The sequence below is a fragment of the Xiphophorus maculatus genome, chromosome 12 (genome assembly GCF_002775205.1).
Source record: "Xiphophorus maculatus strain JP 163 A chromosome 12, X_maculatus-5.0-male, whole genome shotgun sequence".
NCBI classification, from domain to species: domain Eukaryota; kingdom Metazoa; phylum Chordata; class Actinopteri; order Cyprinodontiformes; family Poeciliidae; genus Xiphophorus; species Xiphophorus maculatus.
Genome location: NC_036454.1, coordinates 17,078,208 through 17,096,370, shown reverse-complemented (window position 1 = coordinate 17,096,370; position 18,163 = coordinate 17,078,208). Strand labels below are relative to the sequence as shown.

Sequence of the window (18,163 nt, the reverse complement as noted above, 5' to 3'; positions counted from 1 at the left end):
TTCATTCCTTCTTTTTGAAACGATATTTTTTATATCAGTAACATGCAATATAGCTTTGTGTATTGTAAAAATAATACAGATGTTTATATGTTGTAAAATAGACGTAGTAGAAGTTGCAACCAATGGGGAAGCTGCTCTGAAGCACGCGCTCCGCCTCTCTGATTAAATTACCCAATGGGAATCGCAAAAGGATTTTTAAATCCTCCATACCGACTGTGTAACGCGCTGTGGTTTGACATTTCTTCGACATTTAAGTTAAGTTAAACTCTCACAAGAACTCGGCGACACGGAGGACAACATTGTTTTTGGACGATATTCTAGGAACTGAGGATGGCAAAAGGTTAAGTTTATCATTACTTGTTTGTACAATGCAGCTGTGAAATTTTCTAGAAAGCGGATAAGAGGGGCTGTAAATATTGCCTTGTGTAGGTCATAGCAAATTATTTACTAAAACGAGAAACCCAATTTAACGCAGTTGTGTAAGAATTTACGGTCAAATTTACGACTGTTGTATATAGTTTTTCGAGAATTAAACTTGAATAGCTATTTTTGGATATCCTTGTGTTTATAAAGGGAAGAAAAAAGGACTAAAAACGGACAAAAAAACACGCGAGACTGCTGAACAAACAACTACCTCACAAGCGGAGACAAAGGAAAACAAGCCACAAATTAACAAGGTATGTTTCCTGCATGTTATGCTTTATACACCCCCCGTTTGTCAACTCGTATAGCAAGCAAATTAAACTTCAAAACGCATTCAAAATACTCGTATGCCACGTACTGGCATGGACAATATAAAGTTTACAAAATAAAGTGTGCATGTAGTCAGCAGGGTTCATGCTTAAGTTACTATGGCAACTTATCCTGTGCAACTAGCTTGCTCCAGACCAGGCTAACACAAGTTCACTTTGGTTTTCAGTCAAGATCTGTCATTATTTTAACATTATGTTTCTGAAGACTGCTGTTCTAAGTTGACAGAAAGGCCTTTAATAGATTTAGCATGTTTTGAGAGGATTCGAGAAATGGCATAAAAAGAAGCAAAGGTGTTCTAATCAAGCAGCATAGGGTATGGAAACCCAATTGCATTTCCAGACCTTGTTTCAAAACAGAAAGTTGTTTTTCCAAACCTGAACAACCAGTTTATTTTCTAATCTGTGGATTAATGTAAGTTGAATGCAAATTTTAATCTATCACACCGAGCGCCCTTTCCCCCCAATTGAGTTTAGAAATGTGTTTTTGATGTACTGAGAAAGGGTGGTCATAATTAAGATGAAGGGTTGAGTTTCATGGGGACTATTAATTTGTAATGTCTGTTTGCACATACATATAAGGCAGAAATGATGTACAGAGATCTAATAAAATTACTTGTAACAAATGGTGTAACATGGATGTTCAAATGGGACTCTGTGTCCTTTTTCTATCCATTCAATGGGGATTATATAAAATACACCCATTATGTAAATCAGATTGTTTAATTCGGTTGCAGAGGTGTGCTGTGGGGTTTCTGTTTAACCCAGCCAGCTACAAAGTTTTTTTTAACTGCCTTTCAAAGTACAATATTAAATTTCTTTTGCCCTACTGGGTCTTTATGGGTTTTTTTTCTGATGTCAAGAAAATTCACTTTTACAGGAATATGTTGGTAAAGCGCAGTCAGTTCTCCAGAGTCTGCGCAGTCCAGGAAAACCCAGGTCCCCGCTGAGCGACAGCTCCAGCATGCTCATCCTGGAGGGGAATGATTCTGACGCCACTGATCCTGGTCTGTCAAAGCTGAAGCAAGGCGAGTTTCCCAGAGGCAAATCAGAAATATTACCACTTTCAAAAAGACAAACTTATTTATAACTCTTGACCTTTTTTGCATTCTTTTTCTTTTTACAACAAAAGTATTTTTACACCAAAATTGTTCATTCATGTTTTTTCTCCCTTTTTTGTCTGTTTATTCTACAAATGAAAATTTTACAATGTTCTCTAAAGAAGCTTCTCTGAGCTTTCTTTCCTTCTCACATCAGACACAACCGACAAAGCAAAATCTAAGAGCTGTAGCTCCAAAGAGCAGAAACCGGACGGGCCGTGTCAAAGTGAGACAAAAAAGCAAATCTCTGGCAAACTAAAGCAAAAACAGCCCAGCGCAGAATCAGATGGTAGCCACGCAGTTCCATCAGCCACGCCTCAGAGTAAAGCCCACCGCCGCAAGCTCGGAGCAAAAAAGTGAGTTCATCATGTCCGCATTACTCGCCAAGATGCCGATGCACTTTCACAGCTGGCTGAACAATCACAATGTCTTTCTCTCAAGGATGGAGAACAAAGCTCTTCAAAACAGAAAAGTCACAGATTATTTTCCCATCAGGAGAAGTAACAGGAAAACTAAAATGGAGATAAAGGTTTGTATGTGGGAAAAAAAAAAGATTGCTTTTATTAAGTGATGGTGAGAAACTGTCACTTTGAAGTTTGTAGTTTTGAGTAAAACTTTGATCTGATTGTCAGAGTGAAGAACACAGACGCATTGATGACCTGTTAAAGAACAGGATTGAAGAAGGACTGGAGGTAACGTGACCCTTTTATTTCACAAAATACTATATTCAGATGTGTGTTTGGCAGAAACATTATTACATTCATACAGCGGTTTACCATTTCGCCAGACCAAATAAATGCCAGAGATTTGAATGTCATCAGGTCAAACACATAGAAGGAAAAGGAAGAGGAGTCTTTGCCGTGAAGAGTTTCAAAAAGGGAGATTTTGTTGTCGAGTACCATGGCGACCTGCTGGATCTGGCTGAGGCCAAAAAGAAAGAGGCCCAGTATTCTGAGGACCCTAAAACAGGCTGTTACATGTATTACTTCCGGTATCAAGCTAAAACCTACTGGTAGGTTGAAATAACACCAATATAACTAGAAGACTTACAGCCTATTGAAGCTTAAAACCTTTTGCTTTCTTTGCTTTACAGCATAGATGCTACCCAAGAAACTGACCGTCTTGGACGGCTGTTGAACCACAGTAAAAGTGGGAACTGCCAGACGAGGCTCCACCCCATCGATGGGACACCTCATCTGATCTTTGTGGCCTCCAGGGACATCAAGGCAGAGGAGGAGCTGCTCTACGACTACGGGGATCGGAGCAAAGAGTCCATCTCTGCGCACCCCTGGCTTAAATACTGAAAGGTTTAATATGCTGAACACCAGTTGTTCTCAGTCTTTATAAAAGTGAGCTGTACATAAAATGACACTCTTTGAAAATATGCCTGGAGTGAAGCTGTGAGCTTCAATACTTCAAGTGTTTTAGTTTTTTTTTATTTTTTATGTGCTTTTATTCTTTTAGTTTCTTTTTAGAAATGAATTGAATGCTATTTTGGCTACAGTAAAATACAGCGTGAGCTTGATATGAAGAATAAAATAGTTTTCATTCCAGCTGTAGCCTAATGAATGCTGGTTATAGAGTGAATGACATAAAGATCATTTATGATGCTCTGCAGGGTGTCATGCATGTTCTCTGCTGTCTTTATTTTCTTCATTACTATGTGGTTTCTCACGATGTTTGCTGTTTAGATATTCAGGTTCTGTACAGCTAAGATAAAAATTATTTATAGCTTCAATGTAATCTTTTGGTTTTAACCAACATGTTGGTGCATTAGGGTGATGGCAAAGAGGCCTTCCAGCCTCAAAGATTTTAAATAAAATACCAGTGGAAACATGAAATAAGCTACTCCAACAACTGGAAGTTTGATTGCTGATAAACTATTTACACTGATTATTGGTAAAGTTATACATTTTTTTACATTACACCCTTTCAAATGAAATTGTGAATAACCTTTTTTAGAATAAACTTTTGACAGCTGCATGTCTATTTTTTTTTTCCAGAAACAAACTTGTTGGTTGGATGAAAAAAAAATTACTTCTGTCAGATATATGAATATCATTATCCTGGATTATATGAACAACAAACCTCTGAGGCCTTCTTTAAACAATTGCATTTATATTGAGATTGACTGAATTGTACACAGGTGAATATTTAGTATTTTAACAGTACTATGGAGTATCAGAGTTAATAGATCATGGTACAAAAGCATGACCCATTCTGCAGATTTTATTTGTAAAAACAGAAAATCATATCACACATTATGCCTGAGTGGTATTTTTTTCCTAATTTCTTCATAACCTGCAACATTTACAACACTTCAATAGCAAATAGCCCCAAAATTCCAGGAATAAAAATAAAATCTGCATTGTTTTGTTAAGATTGACTGGATGGGACCATATTTGATCTATTTGTTTACTTCATGATTTAAGACCAAACTTAAATGAGCAAAAATACATTTTTAAAAAATGCGTGAACAGGGAATGACTCTAACTTAATACTTTCCAGTTACCTAAACATATTTATAGTTCAGCTTCTCCAGTATTGTAATACTAAAAATCATATTAGATTAAAAATGATACAAAATATTGTTAGACTTACTTGTGCAAACAACAATAATTAATTACAAAAGTGGTTAGAAATTGTGCAGATAAAGCTCATCCCATTTGCCTCTGAAACAGAGAGTTCGTCTTAAGGATTCCTTTCATTTTCTCCTGAATGAAAACCTAAAAACAGAAAGAGTCCAGAATCAGTTTAGTTTATCATGTGTCACCAGTCATGGTTCCTGTACAGTCAGGGAAAGTATCTAAGTTTTTTCTTCTGGTCTGAAAAAGCATAAACAACATTTTCATTTCCAGAATTTTTTCTCCATACTATTGTTTAAAAAATATAAATCCTTACATCAATCCATCATCCTTCCATCCATTCATCAATAAACAATCTGTGACATGTTTGATATATGATTATATCCTTTTCCCCCCCATCTGTAGCCATCACTTTTTGGCCTCTAGTATTTTGGATAAAGCTATTTGTGTCCGCTGCTGAGACTCTGACTAGCTGGCAAAATGTTACGTTGGCATGAAAAATGTAAGTTCATAACATTTGAAATATATTAGCCAACAGCGACTTTCCTCCAATCAGTCCTTTGCAATATAAACATTAAACACACTGATATTATGATGACAAAACATTTGTGACATGTTGTGCACCCCTATAAGTTGTATTTGAAAAGTGTTAAGGGCTCTATTTGCCCTTAATACTCACACAGGATCTACAATTTTAGAGATGCTAAAGCTCATACAGAGTGGTGAATGGTAAAGAAAGAATGTATTTAAGCTATGTGGGTCAGTCATATGATATTATTGCAGTTTTTGTCAGTAGTATCACAATTTAATATTTCCTGATATTGTCCTGTAGAAAAGCCTACAGTAAGGTCAGATAAGGACATACATTTATATTAAAGGCCCTTAAAGTCGATCCTAGAAACTGAGAGATCCAGGATTTTCATTTGGGAAAACTATGGAACGTTGATAGGAGAAATGTATAGTAGTCCCGTCACTGGAACGGTGGGTCAATGGCTGACAGGCGCTCTAATCCAAGTCAGAGTAGCTTGTAATTACTGACAACAGTTTAGAAGATGGACACATTTTCCAGCCTCACTCACTCCTCACACAAACATTCTCTGCATCAGCATGACTTCACCGGGTCACAAGTACAGCATTAGCGCACAGGAGAAGGGCTGTAAGGATAATCTGCCTGTTATCTTCACCTCAGCATCATGTGACTGAAGAAAAAAGCAACTTTGAATTCCTTGCATTTTACCTGTGATAGTAAAACTTGTTTTTGACAGTAAAAATATTTTTATTTTAGTTATTTTTTTATTACTATTATTTAGATCTAAATATTTGTAACTTACAGTTTTCCTATAGTTGTCTTCTCATTTATTGTGGATGAACTATCCTCTGTGGCTGCTGGCGTGCCCAGATCCACGTCAACCATGGCGGGTTCAGATTGAGGTAGAATCCCACTGCAGAAGAATTGGCAGGTTTATGGTCACTTGGAAAGATGGTGCCGCAATTTAGAATTAAAAATTGTTTTCAAAGTTGAGGAGCTTGAAACATTTCACACTATTCAGCAGAATTCAGTCTTTTTCTCTCATTTAAATAAAAAGGTTACAGCAGATATTTGCATTATGGTCAGACTTTAATTGCAAGACCTGCAAAAATGACAACATTTAGACAAACCCTAACCCTTTCTTTCCCTAAATTGCTATTTACCTTTTGCATACTTGTCCAGAATCACTAAATCAAGTTCAAAACTTTTCTGGAAAAATTATAGGAACCCTGTATATAGTAAAAGTGTTGGAAATTACAACTACAAGCGTGGCAGTTTTCCATCTAAAAGTTAAGAATGATTCTTAGTCATAAGTTTTAAAAAGTGTTCATTTTAGAAATGTGTGAGAATTAATATTAGAAAGTAAAGTTGGAAAGCTAAGATGCATGTCTGCTAAGTTGCTGACTGTTAGCTCTTCCTGTGCAGATAGTCTGACTGACTATTATATAAGATTATATACGTTTTTTAAATAGAAAAAAAGGACATTGCTCCTCTGTACAGCAAGTACTTTGAAACAAGCACCTGCGAAATTTGGACCCATGGTAACACTTTATTGGGACAACAATATCTGTAAAGAACATGCAAAAGTGATAATATGATATATATCTTTCAGACAAGTTTCTCTTTAAATCGTCATCTCCAGGATGTCCCAGCCTCTCTTCATGAGCTGTAGTCTTTATGTTCGTAAAGCTGCTGCCATAGAGGACAGAAAGAGTTGATGCAAATGGTCAAATGTATGTACATGCATATCTATATACATATACACACACATATACAGTATATATATATATATATATATATATATATATATATATATATATATATATATATATATATATATATATATATATATATATATATATATATATATATATATATATATATGCATGAGATGTTTTGTATATATATTTTTTATATATATGCATGAGATGTTTTGCAACATTCTACAAATTACACTGTTTCAGTATAACGAGCAGCTCTTTCATTACAGTGTAATAGCTGTAATAATACATCATTTATAAATGTTAGCAATTTTGAGCATAATTTGTAGCTTTTTTTTGCTCGAATTAAAGCATTTTTCTCGTTTAGGGTAGATTTTAGGGTAGATACACTTTAAAAGAGTTACTTCTTTTCAAGGTAATCATACAATGAGAATCTCATAGCAGTTCTTGCAGAGGGGTTGTTTTACAGAACTGTTGACAGTTGTGTCTCAGTTGATGCTCTGCGTGGGGTTACACCACATTAAAACTCTTTCTGGTGCTTCTAATGCAAATAATAAAAAAAAACTGATTAACATTTTTTGTGCATTAGTGGTGAAACGGTGCCAGCAGCTAGACGGATACATCAGGTTGACCTCTTGTACAGCTGAAGCTCCTCTTGGGCCACCATGAGCTGAGCCTTCAGCTGGTTCCTCTCCTGCAGAACCTCCTTCAGCTCCTGCATGGTGAAGCGCGGTCTGTTGGGGTCATTCAGGTCCACCACCAGTTGATTAGCTCCCACAGTTTGCTGCTGGGACAAGAAAGACATTGTTAAACGTCTCTACATTTCCCCCTGGCAAGAGCATGAGCCGGAGGATGAAGCTCACCCCGCTCTGTCCGGAGGAGGAAGAGCCCTCCCTGATGATCCTGTCCAGCTCTGCCTTCAGGTTGTCCCGCTCCATTTTCAGCTCCTCCACTGACAGATTGTACTTGTTCACCAGAGTTTCAAACATTTCCAGGACTCGGACTATCCTGAACTGTAAGTCCGACACTTCTTCACCGGTGCTGCTTATTTTTAACAAATCTCGGCCGATCACGTAGGAGATGTCATACACATCTTCGACAGTGAGCTCAAAAGCGTCCTTCTCGAAGGCCAGAGCAGGCGACGATTCTTCACCAAACTCCATCGCGACGCGGCTGGACTCCTTAAGATCACGGAATAAAGTCACTTTTGACACAACAGAGCACCTAAAAAGTTCCAAACACAGCGACTGCTCTCTGTTTTAGACTTGGATTTTCTAAACGAAGGTAACGAACTTCCAGCGGAGCAATACTTCCCCCATCACTCATCCTCCAATGGCGTGGCAGCAGAGGAGGGCAAAGTATCCTAGCGACAGGTGAGCTCAAAGATCGTCTACGGTTAGGACAGTTCACTCGGAGACCATCAAAGCGTAAACGGAGGTCGTCGATTTAAAGGAAAACCATAAAGCTCGTCCTGATCATCTGTTCCTCCGAATACCCAGGACTGTCAGGGTCAAGTGATAAATCACGTGATTAAATGTTTACGGCTTTTATTGCCTTCTCAGAGTGAAAAGATCCAGTCAGGAATTTCAAAAACAGATAATTATTTCTCCACGCTAAACACTGCTAGTCTGTGTAATACACAAACCATCAAGAGCGCCATGATCCTGTAGTGCTTTTCAGAATCAATATTCAATAGACACGCACATGCAAAATAGAAAAAATAAACTTTTATTACTTTAATCACAAGTAACATAATTTTACATATACTCCTCAGCAGACACAGGATGCTATCCACAGCAAATTTGTTACATACTCATTAATAATTATGGCTGTGGCTTCTCAGAGCAAAAACATCTTTCACATAGATTCATTTACACATTTTGACTTTGAAAACATAAATCTCCCTTAATGTCCAAGTAACTTGTTAAGGCACAGTTTGTTGCATAATTCAGATGATGCTGCAAAGCTAAAAAAGAAAAAACAACAACAACAACAAAAAAAACCCTATTCATTAATTCCCATTATTTTCAAAGAACTTCTCAGTTGTCCTGTATTTGGACTATTTGGATTCATTTAAAGCTCTTGCCAGACTGGCCATAAGTAAAACATATAAAAACAGACCCGTTAATTCACACTGATGTAAATGCATGAACTAGGCAGGGGCTGGTTATCAACATCAAGGCATCCAGAGATTTTAAAAACTCATAGTTTCAAATGTAGGAATATTTTTTGTCATTCCTCTTTGGGGCCTGCCCATAGCAAAGCATAAGGAGAGCAGTGATAATGCAGATAACTGATAACTATCTTCTAACTGCTTCTGATAATGCAGAATAATAGTATTCTGTATTATCTTTTTTTCTCAAAGCATTAGCCTTTTAGCTTCAATAAGCCATTAGCTATTTTTCTGACTTATTAGCCATGTTCAGTATTATGAATGGAGTAAGTCAAGTATAGACAACATGCTAGTGATGCCCCACATGCTACTGACAGCATTCAGGCTAACATGAGCATTTTGGCTAATCTTAGCTGATACACTTACTTCATCATACTGAATGGTGTAAGTGCATGTTAGTCAACATTCTTGTGATTCTCCTCATGGTATTGATTACATTGCAGCTTTCTTTAGCATTGATGCTAATTTTTAGCCTCAGAACGCTGGGTCCAAAGCGACGGGCACACTTTGGCAGGCCCCGGTTAAATTTCTTCAGGAATTTTCTATTTTAATTTTTGTTATTGTTGTTTTCTTAATGTGTTTATTGTTTATACTTATAGGAAAATAGTATTATTATTGAATATCTCCCTAAGTATATGCAAAAATATAAGTTTGAATACAATAACTTAAACTTACTACCTGTCTCTTGGTGTTTTATTCACACTCGGGCTCCTCAGCCGAACCTTTCTGACTGCCTATTACCATATTTGTAGTCAGGCACCTGGCCTTAGTTAGCGATACATGTGACTTTATCCACAACAACATAGAAGCACAATTTATGCTGTTATGAGAAGATTCTTACTTAATGAGCAGCTTCAGCTACTCACTGTACAATAAAAGCTAAATCATTGTTCTGCACAAATCAGTCCAATTTTGCACAACTGCACTGTGGTACACTTGCTGTACATATATTTACATATACATACTGTTTCTGCATTTTTGAATCTTTGCAAGGACTGCTCTAAGCTGCTTTTTATATTGACAGCATGTTATATTTTATTTTTATTTGATCTTGTCTACAATTGCAACTCAGTGGGGTTGTTGTGTGTCTTGTCTCTATGCTGCTGTAACTGCGAAATAATTTTCCTGCTGGGATGAATAAAGTAATTCTATTCTATTCTATTCAGAAGACAGTGGAGAGTCTGAAGGGGTACTGGAGCGACTGAACAGCACAGATGACGACCCAACAAATTGGCAGGTAGAAAATAACATACTCATAAATTCAAATGAGTGCTATAAAAAGCAAATTACTAAAATTAATTTGGAATTGGAGGAAGCGAGGACAACAATTTAAAAAATGCAATGTGATTACTGTAACATGCTACGATTAAATTTCATACTAGAACGGACGCAGGCTGTTTTGGCCACGGAAAAAAGATGTGGAAGAATCTTTAAAAGAAAAGTTCAAAAAACTGCTGTGGCTTGAAAGGGAGAACGAGGAACTGAATAAGGAAATTGTGACTCTTAAAATCAAGATGGACAGAATAAAATCCAGGGTGGAAAAAACCAAGGATAAGCCACAAATAGATGAAACCCAGGAGGAAGAAACGCCAAAACCAAACATATTCCAGAGAGTTGGGCGTGTTTTTATTCACATGTATGAACCGGGAACGCTGAGGTATTGGGTGCCACCCTGGATTTTTTAATTACTGAAAAGGAAACTTGGGGGTTTGCTGGTACCAGGATGTTTGGGGATAGCGGCAGCAGAGATTGTTTCCTCAAGCAATGCTTTACAAATGTCACAGTTAAGACTTTTAAGACATGCATATTAAATGTGCAGCTATTCACATAAAGTATTTAAAATAAGTTATGCTTTATGATATTTTCTTTGCAGACAAAGACAATAGAACAGTAGTTAATTGAGAACTTTCTAAGCTCTTCTGGATGCAGATCAGAGCATGTTTACTTAGGGAATATTAGAGCAGTTTACCATATATTTATTTCTCTGTTTTCTTAATTAACTAAGTGGGAGGAGACATTAGAGAATGAAAAGTGGAAAAGACAGAATTATTAAAGTAGAAGTTTAAAGTATACAGTTGTTTTCCCATTCACCCAGATTCCTTAGATCAGGGGTCACCAACCTTTTAGAGACTGGGGCTACTTCACGGGTCCAGAGTAACACGAAGGGCTACTTGTTTGATACAGACATACATTTTCTTGGCTCAGCCTTTATAACAAGAGTACGTACGTACATACACACACAATAGATACACACACACATATACAGTATATATACAGTATATATATATATGTGTGTGCACGTACGTACGTACGTACGTACGTACTCTTGTTATATATATATACACAGTACATATACATATATACTGTATGTGTATGTATACATACATATATATGCAAGACAGTCACTGCTCTCTTTATGCATTGCTATGGGCAGGCCCCAATTATTTCTCCACCTCTCTGTCTCACACACACGACAGTTAGCAGAGGATTGATAACCATAGCAACAGAACACAAGAGGAGATTGGCTGCTGGTTAGGACTACAAATACGCATCACTGTAGTTCTAATTAACACTCAGTTAAAACAGAGGGCTGAGCTGCCATTTAGAGCTACTGGCTGTTTTGGCCAGTAAATAACAGATTTAACCCAAACACTGTTAGACATTGGATTAGTGTGGCCATTTAATATGAAGCTTATGAGTTTGTTTTTTTTTTTCAAAATAAAAGCCTCAATATCAGGCTAGAACTACTAGTCAGAACTACAACATGGCAGAACTGTCAGTTACTACAGAGGAGGACTGAGCTGGCCTTTAGAACTACTTGTGTTTTGGGCATTATTGAACTGATTTAACCCAATCACTGTTACACATGAGATTAGTTTCGCCTTTTGAAATGAAGCCTACTGAACATTTCAAAATAAAAGCCTTGACAATTTCTACATCATGTAAATGCTCTTTTTGGCTTTATGTGACTGGTTTATCCAAAGCACTGGTACACATTGGATTGGTGTGGCCATTTGATATGAAGCTTACTGAAAATTTCAAAATTAAAGCTTCAATACTCCCACAAGTTAGTGCACCGTCATAGGCGGTGCAATAATATTAGCTTGCATTATCTTTTTCTCTCAGGTTAGGGAACTGCCTACCTGGCTATATTGCTTAAACAACAGTAGTAATACTTATTACTTTTCTGTTTAAAATCAAAGCAATCACAATATCGTTGACATTTCTGATTGTGCTTGATTATTACTATAATACAACAAGATTCTCTAACCGGTCCATGTCTAGTATGAACACAACAGGATTAGTTTAGAATCATTTCTGCTGTTAAATCAGTTTTTTGTGTCAAGATGAGCATTTCCTTTAAATGACAAGTCATACAAAGGAAACAAGTCTTCTTATTGGCAACAACGTGGGATCGTCTGTGATTAAACCGGCAGCCACCATTGGCATTATGGCAGTGAAGAGCCTGTCCAGATAGAAAATGGACAAAAGGTTGAGGAGTGTTGGAAAGAAAACACAATAATACATTGAAAGAGTTTCAGTGAGTTTTTATGGCTGCGTTACTATTTATTGCAAATGCCTTTGTTGATATTAGAAGCAAAAATGGGCATTAAAAACCTTGGATCAGGTACTGATCTCTTTACTTACAGCCGTCTTATTCCTGATTCAGGCTGATCGGCTGAAGTTAGCTGTGATGGGGTATTTGTGGCAGAGACACTAGGATTGGTGTCATCTTCCAAGTCCTCACTGAAGCAAAATGGAAGTTTCATTACATTTCAGTGCCAATGCCTTTTTAAGCCAGAGTGGGAGAATTCAAATCAAATCCTACCTTTTGTAATATGCCAACTCTTCCTGGAGCATGAACACCTGGGCTTTGAGTTCATTCTTCTCCTGCAGGACATCCTGCAGCTCCTGCAAGGTGAAACGAGGTTTGTCTGCCTCATCCTCAGACTCTGCAGCAGCTGACTGTGTCTGCAGTAAAAACACATATTCAGCGGTTCTCTTGCGTCAACAGCAGTAACAAAGCTGGTGGCTGAGTGGGTCTCTGGGCAGCCAAGCAGGAAAAATGATAACCTGGTTGTCACAGTGATGGCAAATGATTTGCTATGCTTAAAAGAAGGCCTATGTTGCTGAAAGCTAGTGATGGAAAAGGTAACTTGAGACAGCTCATTAGCAATAAATGAGTAAAACTGTTGCAAAATAAGCATTTTAAAATGATAATATGCTATATTCAATGACAGAGATGTAGAAATTATTTCTATCAACAACATGCAGTTTATTGAAACAAGCTCTTACCAGAACATGTGCTGCAGTGTTTTCTTCTTTAGTAAGGTCTCCCTCATTCTTTCCATTTGCTGTTATTAACAGAAGTGAGAGGCTCTTGTCACACTCGAGGCACTTTGCCATGAAGCCAGGATCCCCTCCACACTCCACCCACACAGAACGTGGTTTGACAGAGTCAGAAAGAATGGTTTCTGCAGCCTGGATGTGGGACAAAGAACAGCCAATTACAGCACTTTGCAAAATACAGTGGATGTTTTCACATTTGGTCTCATTTCAACCACAAACCTTCATGTATTTTGATCGTATTTTATGTGACAGGCTAACACAAAGTAGCGGAGTGGTAGGAAGATGGTACATGATTTTAAATAAAAACAGTGTTTTGTAGAACCACCTGTTGCTGCAAACTGCATGTCTGATGGTGTTTTACTTCAGCCAGTCTTGCTCATCGAGTGACTGAAATTTTGTTCATTCTTCTTTGTGCCAAAGCTCAAGCTGAATGTAGAGTGTAGACGTCTGAACTGCAGTTTTCAAAAGTTGCTACAGATTCTCAATTGCATTTAGATCTAGACTTTGACTGGGCCACTCAGCACACATTCAGCTTTGATTTGTTTTCTTTTCCCTGCTGAAGAAATGCTTCCCCACAGTGTAATGCTGCCACCACCATGTTTCACTGTGGTGATGTGTCCAGGGTAATGTGCTGTACAAGTTTTCCTCCGCATGGTGTTTTGCATGTAGGTCAGTAAGTGCAATTTTGGTCTCATTTGACTAAAGAATCTTTTCCCACTCTGTTCTGTACTTTTTATGTTGTGAGTAGCAGATCTGTGCAGTTCCTCCTGAGTTGCTATGGACCTATTGGATGCTTCTCCATTTTTTGCCTGGTCTGTTAGTTTAAGTGGACCTTAAGTGATTAGGAAATAATTTAGAAAATTGGTTAAATTTTTCCTCCCTCTTTACAGTTACTAGATGTTATTTTATCTTAGTGTATCACAAACAGTCCGACACGCTTCTTACCGTCACTGGTGCCGATGTTGGTGAAGAGTTCTCAGATCTTGTTCCCAGAGGGGATTCTATCTCTAGAAGTTCTCTTTCTAGTTCCTTCTCCTGGAGCTCCTTTGTCAGTCTCCTGATCTCCATCTGCAGCGCTGCGTACTCCTGCTGCTGTGCCTGGGCAGAGGCCTCCAGCTCAGCTCTCTGCTGGATCAGCGTCTTGCCCTGAGCCTCCATCAGTCCGGTCCTATGAAGAAGGTCCTGGTTGACTCTGATGAGCCGATGCTGCTGCAGCTGGAGCTATTTTTGAGAGAGTTAAAGCCACTTTAATTCATATCAAAGATGGCGTTGACATGTTTTGATTGCAGATCAAATCCTCACCGCTTCAACATCTTCGTTTCTTAGCGTTAGCTCGTGGTCTTTTGCACGGATTTCGTCTCTCTGTTTATCCACCAAGTCTTTTAGCTTCTGTATCACTTGGCTTTCTTTCTCAGACGTTTGTGCTAATAAGGAAAACATCATCAGTGATATGAGAGCCACAACAATAAATCCCCACAGAAAAATCTCTTATTTTTTACAATTGTGTTATCAGATAGACAGCATGTAATGTTCAAGTAGAGACAAACTTCCAAACGCTTATTTTCATGCAAGCAAGAAAGAACAGCAAACATTATAAGATGCTAAAATGCTTATTTACAATTTTAATATCCGATCTATTTAAGGCTTGCTTAGATTTTCTCGTACAATGATATCATTTCATACACCATTAAGAAAACTAATGCATCAGCGGGTACAGTAATCTAGTCATGCAGAACTAATTTACTGAAGTGCACAAATCCATTAGTGAGTGTGTGAGTTTGTGAGAAGGCTGCAGCTCAGACTGTAAGTACAGCTGCACTCACTAAGAGTCTCACACAAGAGATATATTTTGGTCTGCTTCAAAAATAGTCTCCTTCCCAAGCTCCCGACTGACCTACTTTGAGGTCAACTTATGAACGTGTATTTTTATGTAGTTTTCCGAAGACTTTTTAAAAGTCTTTTTCTAACTTTTTGCTTCTTCGCTAATTTTCAGTGTACTTTTTTAACCTTACCGTAACACTAAATTGTGTAGTGTTGTGACAGAAAAGTGGACAAATTGAGGGCAAATAAAAGGCTGAGTCAAAAAAAAAAACTACCTTAAACACACAAACTGTGTGTAAAAATTATGTTTTCAAGATAAAGGAAATAAAAATGTCCCAAGAGATGCATCACATTTTTGTTGTATACCAAGGCTTAGTTAAATTTGTTCCCCCTGTTGGTGTTAAATCCTATTTTCCGTCAGTCAAGCTGTGCAATGGTATTTTTCATATATTCAACAAAAAAATAGTAAGAAGCCATTTTTTGTAGCGGGATGTTTGTAATAAAGTTCCTAAGGATCCAGTATAACAGGTTCTATGCTGAGTTGTCTTTAAAGCGTAGATCCGACATTGGTTCATCCTTTGAGTTTGTTGGGCTTTTACGCCTGAGTGATTAACAGCAGGGAATTTGAGCTGATATCTAATATTATTTTTGTATTTGCATGAACATAATGAACTGCGTTTTCTCTGCACTGATTACAACATTGTAATAATCAATCAGGAAGACGCACCCACCTTCGTGTTTCTGTAGGTCCTCCTCCGTGACGGGGGACTCTTTCAGCGAGAGACTCACCAACAGCCTCTTGTTCTCTACCTGAAGCTGAGTAATTTGAGACAGCAGATCCTGGACTTCTCCCCTCCATACATCTTCCACCTGCTCTAATTCCTGAGCACAGACGATATGACAGCTGATTGAATTTGTTTAGCATGGCTTTGGTTTGCTGCCTTTCTTCAGAGCAGGATCTGAATCCAAGTCAGAAGTAAAAGAAACGTCCCATCTTTGTTTAAATGAAAATGTGAACATTTATCAAACAGCAGATTATATGTGTAAAAGTTTCATCATGAGGTGGGGGGGCTTTTCTTCACCAGAGGCAAAAGTACCCATCAGAGTTATTGTGAATATGAAAGAAGCTAAATACAGGCCATTGAGGTTCTTACACTGAACTGTGGCCAGAGTTGAATGGTTTAGTTTCAACTTGTATTCAATCAAAGTCCAAAATTAAATTTATGTTCAAAAACGCTCTTTGTTAAATTTAACAGAGCAATAGCTACTTGCAGTAATTATGAACAAAGATCAGTACCCAGATGTTCAAGCTGGACATGCCTGAAAAACACTTACAGCATTAAGGAGAGCAAGAGTGAGTTGATTCCTGGGGGCTGTATATTAATAGATGTCGAGCTTATCAGGTTTTCATTTGGTAAAAAAAATAAAATAAAAAAAATCAACAAACAAAAAACATTAAATTGATGATATTGTTTCCTTTTCACTTCACAATTATAAGTTATTTTAAGTGATTAAAATAACTTATAATTGTGAAGTGAAAAGTAATTAAAATAGAGATATAGAGATTTAGGTTGCTCTATTTCTGCAGAAAATGCACACGTCAAGTCGGGCTCCAGTCGATGCGGAGTCCCTGCACTGACCGACCTTCTGGTGCTTCTTCTCCTGCTCGTATCTGTCGCTCCGCTCCCGCTGCAGCCTGTCCAGCTCCCGGCGCAGCTCCTCTGCCTCCTGTCCAGCTGCTCCGCGGCCCACAAGTGCCTCCAGAAACTCCAGAACCCGCACCACTCGGGGAACCACCCCAACCAGGCACTCGCACCCGAACTTGTCTATGACCCGCTCAAACTCCTGGCCGAGCGCCGCGGCTATGTCGTACACATCCATGACGGTGAGCTCCGCCGCGGGTCTGTCCAGCGCTGACATAACGTGGGTCTCTGTCTGTCGCTGATTCTTTAATTACCAGCATATCTCTGCTAACTTTAAAAGCATTCAACAGGCTCACAGTAAGTTTACGGAAGCACGCTGAAGCGTGTTTGAACGCCGAGGGAACTTGTTGGAGTTTGTTGACGGTTTAAACCCGACCAACGTCTGCGGCGCTGCTCTGCCGCTGATGCTGCCTTCGGGTCAAACCGAAAACTCGGAAATTTAAGATTCCACCTATCAAAGTTCAGTGGTACAAACTTAAACGCCTTCTCAATTCAAAATAAGTCAATGGATAAAGGGAATTTGCATATATTTTATGACTCTTCTTATTCAATCAAGCTAAACGGCGAAGTTCTGTTTGTGCAAGTAATAATTTAATTTAAAAAACACCCACTTCACAAGGAAACAGTGGATTAGTATTACTATAAACAACATAATAAAACATCAAACTACAATATATTAAAGGTAATAACAGTGTGTGCATTCTCGATCACAAGCGCTGTGTACTTCATAGAAGTTATCGTTTTTCCAACCGCTTTTGAAGACACCATTCCCCCTTCAAAATTATATACGAAGCACTACTGCGCATGTCAAGACGTGGATATGTAACCTTCCATGCCCATCCATCACATGCGGATGATTTCGTGTGCAGTACGCAAAAATTACCATTTATAAAAAGTATTAAATCATCCAGTCAGTCAAATATAATGATTAAAGGATTTGTTTATAGCAGATTAAAAACAAAATAAAGAAATAAAGAGCACATATCCCAAAGAAAAAAAAAAGTTTAATAGATACTTTATGGAAGCCCAACAAATACGTCCTCCAGACGCAAAAGTTTATTTCAGTAATCCAACTCACTAAGTGAAGTACATTATTTAGGTTAATTCCACATGGGCTATTTTCAAGGTATTTTGGTTATTTATGATTTTCAACTTAAGCTAATGAAAACACAAAAATTAGAACATCAGACCAATAAAAAAAACAAACCGTTTTAATACAGAAATATAGACTTCTACTTTTTTCTTATTTTTACTTTTAATCTGACAAACAAACCTCAACGAAGCATATTCGAATTTATGGAATGCAGTTTATATTTTTTTGTTTATAAAGTTTATATTGATTTTTTAAAGCATATTTCCACTAAAACTTTTTACTAAATTATACCCCCCAAAAGCTTCCCAAGTTTGTAAAATGTATTTTTTTTTAATGAAG

General features: G+C 37.7%; 3 protein-coding genes across 4 annotated transcripts; 1 reads left to right on the top strand and 2 right to left on the bottom strand.

Annotated features, from left to right (window-relative positions):
* Positions 1–3: 3 nt before the first annotated feature.
* LOC102233201 (N-lysine methyltransferase KMT5A-like) lies at positions 4–3,829 on the top strand. The gene is made up of 8 exons (XM_005794967.3): positions 4–340; positions 574–677; positions 1,630–1,777; positions 2,007–2,205; positions 2,291–2,378; positions 2,482–2,541; positions 2,671–2,861; positions 2,943–3,829. The coding sequence occupies exons 1-8, from the start codon at positions 331–333 to the stop codon at positions 3,151–3,153; spliced, it is 1,011 nt and encodes a 336-aa protein (XP_005795024.2). The 5' UTR covers positions 4–330; the 3' UTR covers positions 3,154–3,829.
* A 93-nt stretch (positions 3,830–3,922) lies between these two features.
* rilpl2 (Rab interacting lysosomal protein like 2) lies at positions 3,923–8,177 on the bottom strand. 2 transcript variants are annotated; one of them, XM_023344290.1, is made up of 4 exons: positions 7,548–8,177; positions 7,317–7,471; positions 5,766–5,876; positions 3,923–4,575 (listed from the first exon to the last, which is right to left on the bottom strand). In XM_023344290.1, the coding sequence occupies exons 1-4, from the start codon at positions 7,845–7,847 to the stop codon at positions 4,554–4,556; spliced, it is 588 nt and encodes a 195-aa protein (XP_023200058.1). In that variant the 5' UTR covers positions 7,848–8,177; the 3' UTR covers positions 3,923–4,553. The 2 variants fall into 2 exon arrangements, with proteins under 2 accessions (XP_023200058.1, XP_023200059.1); XM_023344291.1 differs by having other exon boundaries at positions 7,317–7,468; positions 7,548–8,172.
* A 3,592-nt stretch (positions 8,178–11,769) lies between these two features.
* On the bottom strand, positions 11,770–17,141 carry LOC102220135 (Rab interacting lysosomal protein like 1). Its single transcript, XM_023343165.1, has 8 exons — positions 16,673–17,141; positions 15,760–15,910; positions 14,510–14,631; positions 14,153–14,428; positions 13,154–13,339; positions 12,687–12,829; positions 12,506–12,604; positions 11,770–12,323 (listed from the first exon to the last, which is right to left on the bottom strand). Exons 1-8 carry the CDS (start codon positions 16,946–16,948, stop codon positions 12,230–12,232), a joined length of 1,347 nt encoding a protein of 448 aa, XP_023198933.1. The 5' UTR covers positions 16,949–17,141; the 3' UTR covers positions 11,770–12,229.
* Positions 17,142–18,163: the final 1,022 nt, after the last annotated feature.